Source organism: Cebidichthys violaceus, unplaced genomic scaffold, assembly GCF_023349555.1.
Source record: "Cebidichthys violaceus isolate CVI_PGR_0920_01 unplaced genomic scaffold, fCebVio1.0.p SCAF_11, whole genome shotgun sequence".
Classification (NCBI taxonomy): Eukaryota; Metazoa; Chordata; class Actinopteri; order Perciformes; family Stichaeidae; genus Cebidichthys; species Cebidichthys violaceus.
This window is the reverse complement of record NW_027176274.1, coordinates 4,499,085-4,515,701: the sequence shown is the minus strand read 5'-3', so window position 1 is coordinate 4,515,701 and position 16,617 is coordinate 4,499,085. Positions and strand designations below refer to the sequence as shown.

The 16,617-nt window shown below is 41.3% G+C and overlaps 1 protein-coding gene across 10 annotated transcripts in view; it reads right to left on the bottom strand.

The window, feature by feature from the left end:
* stxbp5l (syntaxin binding protein 5L) overlaps positions 1-16,617 on the bottom strand; it is a 101,893-nt gene that overhangs the window by 32,556 nt on the left and 52,720 nt on the right. For all 10 annotated transcript variants that reach the window (XM_068701396.1, XM_068738294.1, XM_068738303.1 and 7 more), the window contains exons 5-16: positions 14,644-14,707; positions 12,855-12,938; positions 11,495-11,618; positions 8,779-8,854; positions 8,118-8,272; positions 7,660-7,732; positions 6,699-6,846; positions 6,108-6,175; positions 5,620-5,660; positions 4,607-4,821; positions 4,169-4,344; positions 3,882-4,007 (exon numbers count right to left, since the gene is read on the bottom strand). In XM_068701396.1, coding sequence (XP_068557497.1) covers positions 3,882-4,007; positions 4,169-4,344; positions 4,607-4,821; positions 5,620-5,660; positions 6,108-6,175; positions 6,699-6,846; positions 7,660-7,732; positions 8,118-8,272; positions 8,779-8,854; positions 11,495-11,618; positions 12,855-12,938; positions 14,644-14,707 — 1,350 coding nt within the window. The remainder of the gene's footprint in view (positions 1-3,881; positions 4,008-4,168; positions 4,345-4,606; positions 4,822-5,619; positions 5,661-6,107; positions 6,176-6,698; positions 6,847-7,659; positions 7,733-8,117; positions 8,273-8,778; positions 8,855-11,494; positions 11,619-12,854; positions 12,939-14,643; positions 14,708-16,617) is intronic.

Genomic DNA, 16,617 nt, shown 5'->3' with positions numbered 1-16,617 from the left:
TCACAAACAGCAAATAAAACATGGGGCTCCACGTGACGCGATCAAAGCTAAAGGCTCAACAGCTGAGGAGAAATGGTGGAAAAAGAAAACAGTATTATTTTACAGTCATCTGCGTTATCGTAGCAATCAACCGCTGCTCACAATTGCAGCCAAATGCAAGTAGCGTTACTCCCATCACTGTTGTATATACTTTCAATAATTGGACATTTAGCCAAGAGAAGGCGAACTCCAGTGAGACGCTTCAACGTTATTTATCTGATTCTTGAAACTTGAGCCGTCAGTGAGGTCTCGCCTTGCACTACACGCATTTATAAACGATGCAAAAATATTTTAGACACAACAACAGTGAGAACCCATCCGTTGGCATACACATCTGTGACATGAATGTGACCAAAGGAGGCAGGACGTAAAGTAAAGACGGACGTGTGCCTTTAGTAATGTAAAGTAAAGACAGACGTGTGGCTTTAGTAACGTAAAGTAAAGACAGACGTGTGCCTTTAGTAACGTAAAGTAAAGACAGACGTGTGCCTTTAGTAACGTAAAGTAAAGACAGACGTGTGCCTTTAGTAACGTAAAGTAAAGACAGACGTGTGCCTTTAGTAACGTAAAGTAAAGACAGACGTGTGCCTTTAGTAACGTAAAGTAAAGACAGACGTGTGCCTTTAGTAACGTAAAGTAAAGACAGACGTGTGGCTTTAGTAACGTAGAGTAAAGACAGACGTGTGCCTTTAGTAATGTAAAGTAAAGACAGACGTGTGCCTTTAGTAATGTAAAGTAAAGACAGACGTGTGCCTTTAGTAATGTAGAGTAAAGACAGACGTGTGCCTTTAGTAACGTAGAGTAAAGACAGACGTGTGCCTTTAGTAATGTAAAGTAAAGACAGACGTGTGGCTTTAGTAATGTAAAGTAAAGACAGACGTGTGCCTTTAGTAATGTAGAGTAAAGACAGACGTGTGCCTTTAGTAACGTAGAGTAAAGACAGACGTGTGCCTTTAGTAATGTAGAGTAAAGACAGACGTGTGGCTTTAGTAACGTAGAGTAAAGACAGACGTGTGGCTTTAGTAATGTAGAGTAAAGACAGACGTGTGGCTTTAGTAATGTAGAGTAAAGACAGACGTGTGCCTTTAGTAACGTAGAGTAAAGACAGACGTGTGCCTTTAGTAACGTAAAGTAAAGACAGACGTGTGCCTTTAGTAATGTAAAGTAAAGACAGACGTGTGCCTTTAGTAATGTAAAGTAAAGACAGACGTGTGCCTTTAGTAACGTAGAGTAAAGACAGACGTGTGGCTTTAGTAATGTAGAGTAAAGACAGACGTGTGGCTTTAGTAACGTAGAGTAAAGACAGACGTGTGCCTTTAGTAACGTAGAGTAAAGACAGACGTGTGCCTTTAGTAACGTAAAGTAAAGACAGACGTGTGGCTTTAGTAATGTAAAGTAAAGACAGACGTGTGCCTTTAGTAATGTAAAGTAAAGACAGACGTGTGGCTTTAGTAATGTAGAGTAAAGACAGACGTGTGGCTTTAGTAATGTAGAGTAAAGACAGACGTGTGGCTTTAGTAATGTAGAGTAAAGACAGACGTGTGCCTTTAGTAATGTAAAGTAAAGACAGACGTGTGCCTTTAGTAATGTAAAGTAAAGACAGACGTGTGGCTTTAGTAATGTAGAGTAAAGACAGACGTGTGGCTTTAGTAATGTAAAGTAAAGACAGACGTGTGGCTTTAGTAATGTAGAGTAAAGACAGACGTGTGGCTTTAGTAATGTAGAGTAAAGACAGACGTGTGGCTTTAGTAATGTAGAGTAAAGACAGACGTGTGGCTTTAGTAATGTAGAGTAAAGACAGACGTGTGGCTTTAGTAATGTAGAGTAAAGACAGACGTGTGGCTTTAGTAATGTAGAGTAAAGACAGACGTGTGGCTTTAGTAATGTAGAGTAAAGACAGACGTGTGCCTTTAGTAATGTAGAGTAAAGACAGACGTGTGGCTTTAGTAATGTAGAGTAAAGACAGACGTGTGGCTTTAGTAATGTAGAGTAAAGACAGACGTGTGCCTTTAGTAATGTAGAGTAAAGACAGACGTGTGGCTTTAGTAATGTAGAGTAAAGACAGACGTGTGGCTTTAGTAATGTAGAGTAAAGACAGACGTGTGGCAGTGATTGATCGCTGTTCACATTCTCCTGGTGGAGCAGTTCACGTTGTAATGTTCATGATGTACAACATGTTAAAAGGAAGAGAAATCTAAAAGTCAGTGTGTGTGTGTGTGTGTGTGTTTGTGTGTGTGTGTGTGTGTGTGTGTGTGTGTGTGTGTGTGTGTGTGTGTGTGTGAGTATGTGTGTGTGTGTGTTTTTCAGGAGAAGTTTTGAGCGAAAGAGTAAAAAAGAATGAAACAAAAAATCAATTCAATTCTATTCAAGCTGTGAATAGCTTTACAGGAGAGAGGCAAATGATGGCCCTGCCTTGACCCATATAGATGTTCTTTAACAGAGCTGTGATTTTATTGGTTTCCGGCAGCAGAACTTCTATTCACAAGAAAGCCATAAAAGTTTTAAGCACTCTGGGCTCAGGAAGTCAATCAATTCCTCTTCAACACTGAAATATATATTTAAAAAAACATTTACCAAGGTCGAAATCAGGCACTTTACAAAGTATTACAATAAGATATTCAAGGGAAGACAGATAGAAGTGACAGAAGTGGTTCAGCCCACTTGTGGCTTGGTACGGGCTCAGGGGTCTAGTAGACTATCTGGAAATTCAAATTTGGCAAGTTCTGACTGCATGCCCACACACACACTGCATTAATAAAAGCTCAATGCAGTTTAGGTCGTAACCCGGCTCGGTCTGTGTGAACGCACCAATATTAATATTGTACTATGACTGTACTATACTGTAAGCAACAGGGTGCTGAATAAGAATGTCCATAGTCCTCAACCCTACATCCCAAAATCCAAATGCTTCTAAGCCCGAACTCTTCATAAACCCTCACTATTGTTATTAAATATAAAAAAACACAAACAAGACACCTTAAAGCTAGTTACAAGTACTGTTCTTACCCTGTGTGCAAGGTATAGCAACAATAATAATAGCAGCAGTACTAACTCTAACTATACATGTAATACAAACTTAATATTGGACCTCTACCCTTATCCATGTCAGAAAAACTTTTTTATGGATTATCACTTGCTAAACTAATAATGCTACTATAATATAATATATGCTTGTTGTTGCTGACTGCTGCTGGTAACGTCTATGAATTGGTCTGTAACCATGGTGGTATTTAAACCGTATACAGTTAATTAAACTTTTAAGTATTTCTATAATACTCCAGAAATCATAACATACGGAAATGGAGAGACAAGCCAATCAGAGACACACAGACAGATGGACAGAACTATGCATACATACATGCATGCTGTGTGCTGTCTTACAGTCAGTGTGTTGATTTTTGGAGGTTGCCGTTTGGAACCAACAACATGCAATTTCCCTGTTACAACTGTGATACAATGAACTATCTGCTTCTTTGCTAGGTTAGGGCTATTGTGTAAACCAGTCATTTACAGTTAACAATTAAAAAAACATTCCTGGTCTCTCTGATGTTTCTACTATCTCCTTTACGTCCAATTAAACTGATATGACAGCAGCATTAGATACCATTGCACCAACACAGTAATTAAAGATTTCAGAGGCTTAGTCCGTAATCATTTTGGGCAAACTTCTCCAAACTATTTTGCTGGGATTGCTGTGCTGAGTGCAGATTAGCAAAGATTCGGAACGGATCAGCACCAATGATGAAAAAATGACCTTGCCCATATTTCTAATCTAGACGGACGAAAGAAGTCACACGGACGGACACACGGACAGAGAGCCTGCCATGCATCTGGAGACTTACAGGCCATAGGCAGAGTTGATGTCCAGGCTGGTGATCTGTTGCGGAGGTTCTCCATCTATCCACAGCAGCTGGATGACCAGCTCTGCCTGGTAGCCAGGAGGGACCCGAACCATCCGGTCCTTCACCCTGAGAAAGACATAAAGAACAGTCCTCTGTAATATACATACAGACATGTTTGCTTCTATCATCTATCAGTCTATCAATTTCTGTCACACTGCAAGACCAAATGGTTTGTTCAAACAGATATTTGCTGCAGAGAGATGATGACGTGTGTGAGGAGATCTTACTTAATGCAGGGGGTGCTGTCTTTGTTACCCTCAGGCGTGCCACTGCCGGGGCTGGCTGGGTGTTGGTGGTGGGTTTGAGGCGATTGGGAGCCGGACTCCGAGAAGCAGGGATTGTTTTCATTCTCAGACGGAGAGATGGCATCCTCCGCCTCACATTGCAGGCGCACCTCTAGTGACTGAAGATGACACAGTGAAATACATCAACTGAATTGGTGTTTTTGCAGATGCAGGTTCCCGACATTGTTGGAAAGGCAGAATTTATATTAGAAGATCTCCACTAAAAAAACAACAACAACAAAGGCTCAGTTCATAACATATTCCTCAAAGACATTTAGGATTTCAGAGAGGGAGTTTGTAAGAATTACATTTGACCTCACTTACAGTCCTTATAACGCACCAGGATGCAACTCCCTTCACCTTGAGTCTGATCTCACTCACCACTATCTGAGTGTTGGCGTCATATTTGCTGAAGCGGTAGAGGATGATGTGGGCTGAGATGCCAACCACACAGAAGATGCGACTCTGGGGGCACCAGCTGACCATTTGAACGGCAAAGGGGTCTTCCTCCACCAACTCGGCCGCCCTGCCCTCAGCTGGCTTTGGCTTCTCAAAGGCTTTGGAGGTCTTCAGCTTGTACAACATCTGTAGTGTGACTGGTTGGAGAAATGGGTAAGTTTAGTGTAACTAAATGGCAACACACATACATTGAGAAATGTGAACAACTGACATTGCTAGGGGTGTAAGCACCTATGCAATGAGGGAATATGTTGCCCAGTACAACGGTATGGAATGAGTCTAAGCATAAGACAAGTAATGTGACTGGCTGAGACTAAAGTGACCACAGCACTCCTTACTTCACTTCAAACTGTGATGACGGCTGTTGGAAACATGCGACCTCACCGTTTGTGCACATTTAACTTTTTTTTGCTAATTAAAGGAGGCTGGACTTGAGCCAAATATAGCAAAAACAAATGTAAAGTAAAAGAAACAAATAAGGAAAATGACAAAACGTTAAGAAAGCTGCATGGTGCAAGAACATAACCTCTTGTGCTTTTTGACAGGAGGACAAATAAAACCATGGTTTAATGTGTCTGTATCTGTTGGTATCACAAAAGGTTAGAATAGTAGCTAACCAGCATGCCATAATGCAGTAGCTTTAGGTATCATAAGCAATCAATGTATAGCAAGGGAGTTGAGCCTATGACGTGTGATGCAACAGCCCAGTCGCCTGGAACAAATGTTGACACTGCACATTTCTGGACACCACTAATACGTTGAATGTCAATCCGTTTATCCGTTAAACAAAAACAACAGGTAGCATATTGAGCAAACCTGAAATCACTAATTCATGAAAAAAATATTAATTTGAGCAAGCTGTGTAACAAAAGCCTGAGTTGAACAAAATGTATCATTTCAGTAAAGCTCAAAAAGACAGAAAAGCTCAGACTTACTTGCAGATGCGTCCCAAAACTTAATTGATCCGTCAGCATGTCTGAACAAAGAGAAAGAATAGTTGTTTGTCCATTGGTGTGTTTTTTTGACTCCGAGAACGGATCAGAATTAAGGAAACATTTAGGGCAATTAACCTTGCTCCATGCTTTAACACCACAAGTTCACAACTGTAATACATGTAATAGCTATCTTAGACCTTGGGCAATGATTTTAAATGTCAGACTGTGCCGGATTCTAGTGTTGCCTAGAAGCCGATAAAACCCAGTTCACATGCTTCAGAACCGATTAACATCAGGAAGGCCCCGTGCTGTGCTGTGCTGATCCGGTCATGATGTCACTGACACATACAGTGTAGTTTCCCTTTTAATTGTGATAGGTGTTACGGTATCTTCCTCTCACAGCAGCTTGGGCTAATGGTCGCCATGTGTTTGGACATATAAGGACTTTGCGTACCGACAAAATATTGCTGTTAATATCGCTGACGTACCCGGTGACGATGATCTCTGGGTAGGTGTGGGAGCCTAACGTCCACAATCCTCCGGCGACTGGCCACTCCTGGCATGGTTACAGACACAGTGTTGATCATTTTAACAGCCCTATCACATCATGTATCGCTTTTCTCAAACTGGTTCATAAGATTTCCTTATGTTCAAAAACACAGAATAATCATGTTCGTGATTTTTGCTTCAGTGTCCGACATTACGTGCTTTCATCTTCAAATACAAGATCTGTTCTGATTAAAATGACTCATATGCTGATGATAACCCATAATTTGCTTCAAGTTCATAGCAGCAATTATTTAGTCAGGCTGATTTCTTTTACATAAATTGTGAAGATTATTCACATTGCAGTAACCTTGAGAGACCAACTCAGTGGTGTGCAGAGGTGCACCATTATACGAGAACAGTATCTGTCAACGGCGTATGAAAAAAATCATTCTGCAGCCATCACTGAAAAGATTTAGAGATTTTCTTTGACTTTGTACTCAAACACACACCAATTAGAATTAATTACCAAACAAGAATGAAATGAAAAGAAGAGAGACATATACAGCGAGCTCGTATTCTCCCTCTCCTACCTTCTGGCTGTAGCCAGTCTTCTTGTGTTTAGCTCCTATCGAGTAGAGGATGGGGATGATGTCGGGCGGACAGTCTGCAAAATAGGCTGTGCAGGTAACTGGAGACTCATGGATGTCCATGGGGTAAGGATTCTCAAAGACAGGGAAGCTGCAAGATATACGTGCATGTGATAAGGTACAGCACAGCTCATGCCACTTTGTCAAAATGGGCAAAAAAGGGGAAGTTGACGTACTCATGAAATAACAACAAGGATTGATCATTGATCATTGCATCGTCTGTTCATTCAATGAAATCAGAAAAAAAATATCCAATGCAGTTGCTCACTTTATCCACCACTAGAAATTAATTCATCATTACTAAAATGTCTTATGTAAATAATCAGACTGCAGGTGAGGCAAACGTAGCACCGCTATGTGCCTCCATACAAATACGGCTGAAAGATTTAAAGGTGCGCTACTGTACCAAACGCATTAATTACATAATAAATGCTAATTATTGCTTGACCAGTAAACTTGATGAATATGAGTATGAAACTACTGACTTATGTATGTTGACAAGTTTAAAAAAAACAAAAAACGTAAGCCACCATGAGAGATATTTATATCTAACAGTTTATATTAGCCTAATTAAGGCAACCTCATTTAAATCCTCCTACTGTGTGTTTTGCTGCTATTCAAATGTATCCCTGGCCCTTAATTGTTAATCTGTCACAACTGCACCACATCAGCACCTAACGCCTTCACTTTCATATCTTCCAATAGTGATAACAAGTTCATCTAACTGCAGTGGTAGATCGACTGTAACTGGATGTGGTTCATGGATTTAAAGGCATCGGCTAAGAAGCGTGTCACCCTGATGCGATGTCGGGCGATATCATCGAACGTCAAAACGTTGTCACGTGACGACGGGACTCTCACAGTCACATGCGGCTCAGCTGTGACTGAGGTGTGTAGGACATACTTGCTCTGTGTCAGATCCACCACGATCAAGTCCTTCTCCAAAAGCACCACCACTGCGTACGGCTCCTGGACCTCTGTAAGATACAAAGACAAACTGAAGAGGACACGGCTTAATCCACATCTACATTAGTTACAACAACACGTAAAAACCAATGTGTTTTAGAGTTTTGCGTTGTTGAAATGTACGTAATCCTCAATGTGTGAAACATATTCAACCAGAGAGCAGTGGACACATTATATTTCATCTAGCAGAAGGACAGAGGAGTCTTTGAAGACTTTGAAGTGTTTTAATCAAAAGATTACACGAGTTTAATCATTGCAAATAAACGATTTACCTCATCTTTCTTTTTAGTCGCTTTGTTTTGTGCATTGATTCATTCAAAACCATAAAAAACACTTCGCTGCTGAATGAAGAAAATGTGGGACGTTCATTGTGTCATTGTCTGTGTATGCACTTACCGTTGTTGTACGGAGTCTCGCAGAGTGCCATGAACTCTACGATAGGATAGTCCATCTCCAGCACAGTGATGGCCTTGCCGTGCATGATGGTTAACGTAGGCCGCCGCCCTGCCTTGTCATATGACAGACCCCCAGAGAAGATAACGAAAGGCTCGCTGTTGAGGAGGGAGAGGAGCAATACATTAACAAATCAATGAATCAATCAATAATCAAACAGTTAAACCATATGATAGATACACATGCATGATACAATACATGTGGTTTACAATCTACTTATGAGCCACTTACTATAAACCACTGAACAAATATGATGAATGTGTGGAGAAAATATCAATATGTGTGTATATATCAAATATGTTGTTTGTCATTTCTTCAATTTATAACACAATGCTTTTTAACTGTATACTTTCTTACAATTGAAATATGTAACTCCACTTACAACACACATTTTAAGGGGCTACATTAATACAGTGATTTTTTTTTGCCGGCTTTTGTTGGCTTTTGATTTTCACCAAGTGGGGTGTCATAGGCAGCCTTCTTGTAAATTCACCACATGGTGAAACATCTCCCTGTGGTTGTATTCAAATCATAATTTAGTGCAATCAGGTACTCAATAAAATCAGGCAATCTGGATCTAAATAGTCACTTAAAAAGCACACACCTGTTCCTCGTGGTCTTGTACTCCACTTTGAGTATAGGTTTACACGACTCCTTTCTCCCATCCTTCTGTATCTTTCCTTAATTATAGGAAATAGCAAAATAATGAATAACATTTCAATTCCAGCACCACATTTACTGTATGCATCAGAATGTTGTTTGTTGATTTTCAGCTCGGCACTCAACACAAATCTCCATCATCAAATTGATAAACTTAGCATTAGCACAGGCTTGAGTACCTCATTCTGCAACTGGTTATTAGACTTCCTCACAAACAGACCGCAGGGAGTCGAATTGGCAGCTACACCTCCTACGTTAGCGTTGAGCACCGGAGCCCCCCCCCCCCAGGGCTGTGTGCTCAGCCCCCTCCTGTTCACACCGCACACCCACGACAGCTACCCCAAACACGAGGAGAGCTCTGTAGTGAAGCTCGCAGAGGACGCTACCGTCATCGGTCGGATTCACAACAACGGGGCCTTCATTTAGGGAGGAAATCAACCATCTTTTGCAGAGTTGTGCTCGGAGAGCAACTTGCTGCTCAACGTCAGTAAAATCAAGGAGCTGATTGTTGATTGCAGACAACACACTCCTGACTACATCACGAGCTGAGGTGGAGCAAGTGAACAATTTTAAGTTGATGGGAATCAGAATCACAAACAACCGGATGTGTTCATCACACATCTCCATCCTGGTAAAAAAAACAAACTCACAAACAGATACATATTTCTGTTCTCTAAGAAACTTAAGAAGGCAAAATGCCCAGAACAGGAGGGCTCTACAGCTGGTGATTAAAACTTAGTTTTTTATTAGCATTCAATTGTATTTGTATGTTTCGTTAATCTATTTGTTCCTCTTACATGCAATCATTTTATTCAGCATAACTTCCTCCAGAGCTGCTTTATTCAAAGGACGAATGCAACACTTACAACCCTTTTCCTCCACAGGTTTAAATATAGTGTGAGTAGTAATAGTGACTAATACCTATATTTATTAAACTGAACACGGCACAGTTCTATCAAAAGAGCTTTACTTTGAAAGTGAAAAAAAAAACGCTTTTTTTTGTTCCTACTTTACACTTTCTGATTACTGTGTTTCCAATGCTTCTTTACGGGGAACGGCAGACCATTATCAGAGCACATTACAGAGGGATATTTTTCTTTCGCTTCACAAAAGGCAATCATGATTATGCCTTTGATATAAAGAGGACGTCTCTCTGCTGGAAGGCAGTGAGACCGTGGGTTTGACCTCATGGGCGTAGTGCTCTGAACAAAAGCCTTTCTAAAATAAAATGAATAAAACCTGACAGAAATAGAATTACACAAAGAAATAAAACAATAGAATACAACTATAATATACACCATCGAGCAACTAGATGATCTATAACATAATTAAAGAAATAAAGAAGCATGTCTTTAATGAGTCTAGTGACATGCACCTGTGCTGCATCTATCATCTACATGCTTATCTTTTATTTCTCAACACAATGAAAAGTTATGTTTCACTAAAAGCAGACATTTTTGGCTCTTTGATCAATGAAAAAAAAAACTTTAATGTAAGTAGTTTTGCCAAAGTCAACATCCTCTCCGATTGAAGACAGCTTTTGTAGACGCAGTTCTGCAGACATATGAAGAGTAAATATTTGAAGTTTGCAATCAAAAGCTTTCTTCTTATGTAATACAATACGAGCGGCATTGCATTTCCTACATCTACTTTAAGTACGTGTGATTTCAGGTGGTTTTAATTGCTTATCATGCATAAACTATCAGGCAGCCAAAGCTCTGGTCAAACAAACCAACAGCTATATAGAGAAACACAACATGTGTCGGGAGTTTTGGTGACAGAAGCGTCCAGAAATCAAAGCAAACGCAGCGATACGAAAGTGATTGTGAACACTCAGGCATTTAAATAGGATGGCAAATCACCACAGATGTGATGATTGGCTTACAGCGCCAGAAGCACTTCATTTATCTGTCTTGGAACAGAATAAGTTTATGTATTTACTACTAGAACGGAAGGAGATGACATGTTTGCTGTTTGCTCTTCTTCTTTTTCATACACTTAGTTCACTTCTAGTCATTTTCAGCTCCCTCTGTCCTGTTCCTTCCCTTTCCCTTCACTCTCGCCTTGTGTAACACCGGATATCTGGCGCATGGAACAATCTGGTGGCATTTAACCGCGTCTCCAGGCCCGTTGACCGATCGCTCGTCGCCCATGTCCTTCCCTCTTGCCCTCCCGCTTTGTGATTTTTGCGGCGAGTATCACAGTCCACAACGAGAGAGACTATTCATCACCAGAGACGCGAGAAGAGCACCGACCACACCAGAGGAGGACATGAAGAGGACTAGTCAGAGGAAGAGCACATAGAGTCACATGTGGTGTGGATTCAGAGTCATTCAACAAAACCAGTGCGGAAGTGTTCAAACCTGACAGCCAAATAAGCAAAAGTGGCGATGACAAAAACAACGCATCACAATGACTGTCATTTCCAGATATGCTCTGTCAGGCATTCTAAATGTGCAGACACTTGGCAACCAGCTTGGTTTGAACAATAAATCATTGGTGGCTGGTTACACTCACACAAAAAAATGTATTCATTCTACCATATATACAGGAAAATCAGAGGTTTCTGTCTGCTGTACTGCAGCATAGCTAATTATCGAAGCTTCATTTTTGTTTAGTAATCAAAAGAAATACAAATAAAGTGCGGATGTGCGTCTCACCATGAGGGAAGGTGACCTGGAACGGCCTGGTGGTGTTTCTGAGGTTCCACATCGACAGGCTGCCGTCGGAGTGACTGCACATGAACTGCTTCCCTTCATGATGCCAGCCCACTGAATGGATGGCCTGTACCAATGAGACGGAGGGAATGGACTTCAACCAAAATGTCATCTACTGTATATGTCGACATGTTGGATTAGATTCAGATATCGTATATATCGATACATGATATCTGAAGCTATGAATACTAATTCCCATCTGAACATATCTAATACCATCATTCACAGCTTTTCATGTTATCTAGAAAGGCTTTGAGGGCATTAACTTCTCAGGCTCCCACAGTCAGTTTCCTTGACATATTGTATTTGTGTGAATTTGAAGATGTACAACATAAAGGATGCAAAATAGAAAAGCCAGATAAAGTAACAGAATACAGCTAAATCAGTTAGAGCGGTCCTTCTGCTGTCCTTCTATCCTTTTTCGTCTGTGGTGTTGTTCTGTGTGTGCTCGGCTGGAGAGGCGTGAGGCGGAGACGCCGCGCTTTGCTGGAGGAGACGGACATGAAACCACATTAATGAACGGGGAGCAGGCCGTGACTCTTCGCAGGAGATGAGAAGACGGCAGCAGATGCGGAGGATAAGTGCCGCAAGGTGAAAACGTCTATCGGGGCAAATTGGTTTTGAGGCCACAGGGGTTAAAAAAAAGAATACGTAAGAGTGATGTGTGTGTTTGAGAGTGATTCTGACTGTGTGTGTGCTCATGTAATGGATATTCTCAAATCGACTTTGGACGAAATGTCCAGAGAAATATACTATATATATGGTAAATTTGACCAATTTGAGGCCATTCCATATGGTTATTTGTGTAACAGCATCTTTTTCCTTTTTAAAGTGATCTATCCTTTTATTATTATTATTATTGTCATGAAGAGTGTGTTCCGTAGGATATTTATTGCAATATTACAGACCCCCCAAGCTACGGTAGTTTCCTGGAAATTGTCTGAAAAAGACAGACATCAAACAGCTCGTTATAAATTTCCACGGGACATAGGTGTCATAAGAGGTTTTTTGAACATGTCCAATCATCTCTGCATGAACACGGCTCATTTATGTAGTCATTTCCTGTTCTCTACTCACTACTATCATTTTTGCCACTCATATATCCTCCTTCCTGCGGCTCTAACAAGGAATCCCCCACAGATAATGCTGAAATAGAAATCGATTTTTACGATTATCATGACCCGAGAAACACCAAAAGCCTCGGAAAATGTTCCCTTTAATGTCAGAGTGACATGGATTTAGAAACATAACTGGCCCACCTGACAGTCTCTTCGCTTTCGTTTCTTAATGCAGGACTGCGTACCTCATCGTAGTAGATTCTGAAGTCGGCTTTCTTGCCCCGGAGGTCCCATTGTACGATTGTCCCGCTTTCAAACCCTATAAGCAGCTGCGGAGGAGAGTGACAAGGAATGGAAAACAAGGAAGAAGATGAAACATATTTTTTATAGCCTAAAATAAGATAATGAGCGCAGTCTACACCAACAGCACCAAACCTCCTTCATCCTCTTTCAAGTCTTTGGGTTTCTTATTAAGACAACGTTTCACAGCTAGAGCATGGAGAACAATTTGCTTCATCCCCTGCATGGGTCTGCTTTTTTTATGTGCAATTTGCGGAACATGTAGCAGGAGATGCCAGAGGAGCCACAGAGAAGACAATACAAGGATGTCAATTTGTAAAACTACAAAGCATTCATCAGGCTGCTGTCATTTTGTTCATTTTAGCTTTATAGCTTTATTGCATTTAGAGCATGCGACACTTTTATAAACACACACGTACGTTCTGCTGCACATGTCTTTATCACCCACATTCATACATAACACAAGGTACATGAAAACAGGCATCCATGAACACACAGCTCCCACATGCACTTACAATAAAAAGAACCTCACAAACACCCACACACACACACACACACACACACAGGATAAGAGGGTGGAGCAAAGTCGACACAATCTGATCACAGATCAGAGGAGACGGGGAGTGATGTTGGAAGAGAGAGTGTAGCTCTCCTGCAGCGAGGACAGACTGCGTGACATCTCAACTCATAAGATGGGAAATAGAGGGCAAGTGAGGTAGGGAAAGGAAATTTGTCTCTCATCAATTTTGCAACTCTAAAGCTTTACATTAGTCACACCGACAGCTCTGTTAACTCCGAGGTGCACCGCAGATCTACTTTGACATGCAAAGAATACGTTTCATTGAATTCTTACTTAAACGGTAAACGTGTGCAATCGTGACGCGCTCTAGTGATGATCACTCGCAGTAAGAAGCAAGAGTGCATGAGAAACATGCACGAAACATCCGGATTATTGATACTAACGTTAACATGAAATCATTGGCTGACGTCTCCCTTATAATTTGGGCGACTGTGTCCTTCGGGGGTCATTCATCAGTGTCAATTGTTTCTTTCTATTGAAATGGAAATGTTCATTCTCATTGCTTTAGTAAGAAGAACACCTGTGATGTCATCAGCGTTTGATTTTGACCTTTTGCTCATTTTTCCAACTGTCCTCGACCGAAAAAAAAATCTAAACACATCTGCCCATCTCTAAACAGCCTGGCCATTGAAACCTGAAAGGTGAAGATCCGCTTTCTTAGGTTGGGAACATTAATTCCTTTAAGTTTTAATGCCACTTGCAGCAAGCAGTGAGTGATGGCAGTGTGCGACAGCTGCTGCACTCGTGTCTCGTTTTTATGTCTTCGCAGCTTGTCAAGTCTGCTTTCAAAATCAACGACCTTTTCCTTACAGCAACCTCCACCTACTACTTTTGCAAAAAAAAAAAAAAAAAATGGACTGCAGCAGCAACTTGACCCCTAAAAACTCAACGCTCCTCAAAGAATATTACCTACACGGGTACTGTGTAGATAACTTGGGTTTTTTTACGGTTATCCAGGAAGAGAGAGCGCGAGGTGACTAATGCAGGGAAGGCAAGAGGGGGGAGGTTGGGGGGGGGAGACATTGGTGACAGAGTGATTTAACTAGAGGCAGAGACGTGGGAGAAAGGAGAGAGCCGTTTGTAGATTGTAGTGGCATTGGTCTGTGAGGAGGACCAGGAGATGTTGCTGCTGTTTCTTTTATCTGCCTACTCACCTTGCCTTCATCCTTCGGGCTGTCACTCAAATGAACCACAGGTCCTGGATGAGTTTTAGTTGATCTGTGACAAGAAGGAAATATAGGAGGGAGGTGAAAAAGACAGCAGCAGCAGTAATGCAGTCACACAGGACTGCAAGAAGATCCTGACACCGTTGTTCATGGAGTACGTGGAAGTAAAGCGTAGAGGGTTTTTACTCTACTATACAAGTCAACGTTGAGCTTTTCAAGCTGTGAGTGTATTTTCAGTTCTATTTATTTCTATAGCCAAATGTCATTAATCACACATTTGCCTCAGAGGGCTTTACAATCTGTACGACATCCTCTGTCCTTGACATCGGAAAAGGAAAAAAACGAAACGAAAAAACCTTTAACGGGGGAAAAAAAATACTAATTACATTAACATACCATGTATTACGTAATGTATTTATACTGTATGTAAATGAGTAAAGTCTTCATTCAATAATATTAAAGTAAAGGTCTACTAGACTGCTCATGGATTCATCATAAACCATAATTACAGTAGGGTTAGGGTATTTGATTTTCTTTGACATGTCCTTGTGATGCATTAGGAGAGTACGCTGCATGCAGAGATCATGAAGCGCTGAACAAAGAGCTCCACTCCTCTGCACTCTTGAAACCCAGTAAGAAGCCCCCACAGTTTGATATTATGCAAAGTCAATCATAATCCTCTCGCCCCAAGACCTAAGCATCGCCGCCGTGTCGCAGTCACAACCTGTTCCAGCTGTTACCGCTACATAATCCTGACCAACCATTCTATTTTTTCACCAACAAAATCGACCCGGAAGACAAATATGTTGCTGGTTGATTGACAACTTCTGTCGATGTTTTTCCTGAAAGGAAGGGGATGTCATGGTTTAGTGATTAGATCATATCACTATATCTGCACATATTCAGCAGTAAAATGAATTTCATTGCCGCTGTCCACTTCATCTCCGAGCCAAAGAAGGACCTCTTGGTCACCAGAAGACTACACCGCAGCTCCAATCGTCATTTATTAAGACGATCGTGATATTTCAGCACAGCGGCTGACATGTGAGCGGATCTAGGAAGCTAAAGTGAAGGTGGGACTGACACGTCCGTGGGCCCTTTTAGTTATGCCTGCTGCTGGAAGGCGATAAAAACATTAAAAACTGAGGATTGCAAGAGGATTGCTCCTCATGCAATCCTCTTCAGCAGTTAAAGTAATAACAAGTTATCAACAAATCATCTGCAGCACCTGTCCTGAAGTACCACAATAGCTGAATGCCAGGAGCTAATCTTCCTACACCAGCCGAGCAGAAGAAATAGTTACACCAAGCTGAAATACAATTTCTGATGTAGCATTATGTGCTTTTGACCCCCTGACCTTTTGTTGCACATCAACAAACCCACGCCACACGCACACATGCGGACACACCGTGCCACGCATGGCAGTCATTTCCTTTCGAGTTTCCAAGTCATCGAGGTGTGTGAGAGGAACAGTTCACAGCAGCCGGTGAATGCCGGATGGAGTGGGATGTGACTTGAGGGGCGAAGGCTCGCTTTTGAACGTGTGTGCAAGGCCATTTCCTTCGGATGAAGAAAGCTTTCACGCTGTGGAGAAAAACATGCGAGCTGAAGACAGTTGCAGACTAGACTCAGTCTTGCTAAAAGTTTGGCTTCCAGCCCACAAGGCCAGCCTTTGAAACGCTCGCAAGGCCAATGAAAATGTGTTTTTAGAAAAAAACTTAAATGAAATGAATACATTAATGAAGAGATGATGGCCAAAGCTGGGAGCAGCGAGGTATTCTGAGACACTGTGTGGCTCTACTGCTGAACATAACTCTTACAGTTCTTAAAGATAGGGACTGGGTCCGCTAAAGAGAATAGTACTTGACAATACACTGATTGTACCAATGTGAGATTCCTCTAGTGAGATACTCTCATGATGTACTTTGTATAAAGATGTGTATTACCCAAAAAAACTCTTTC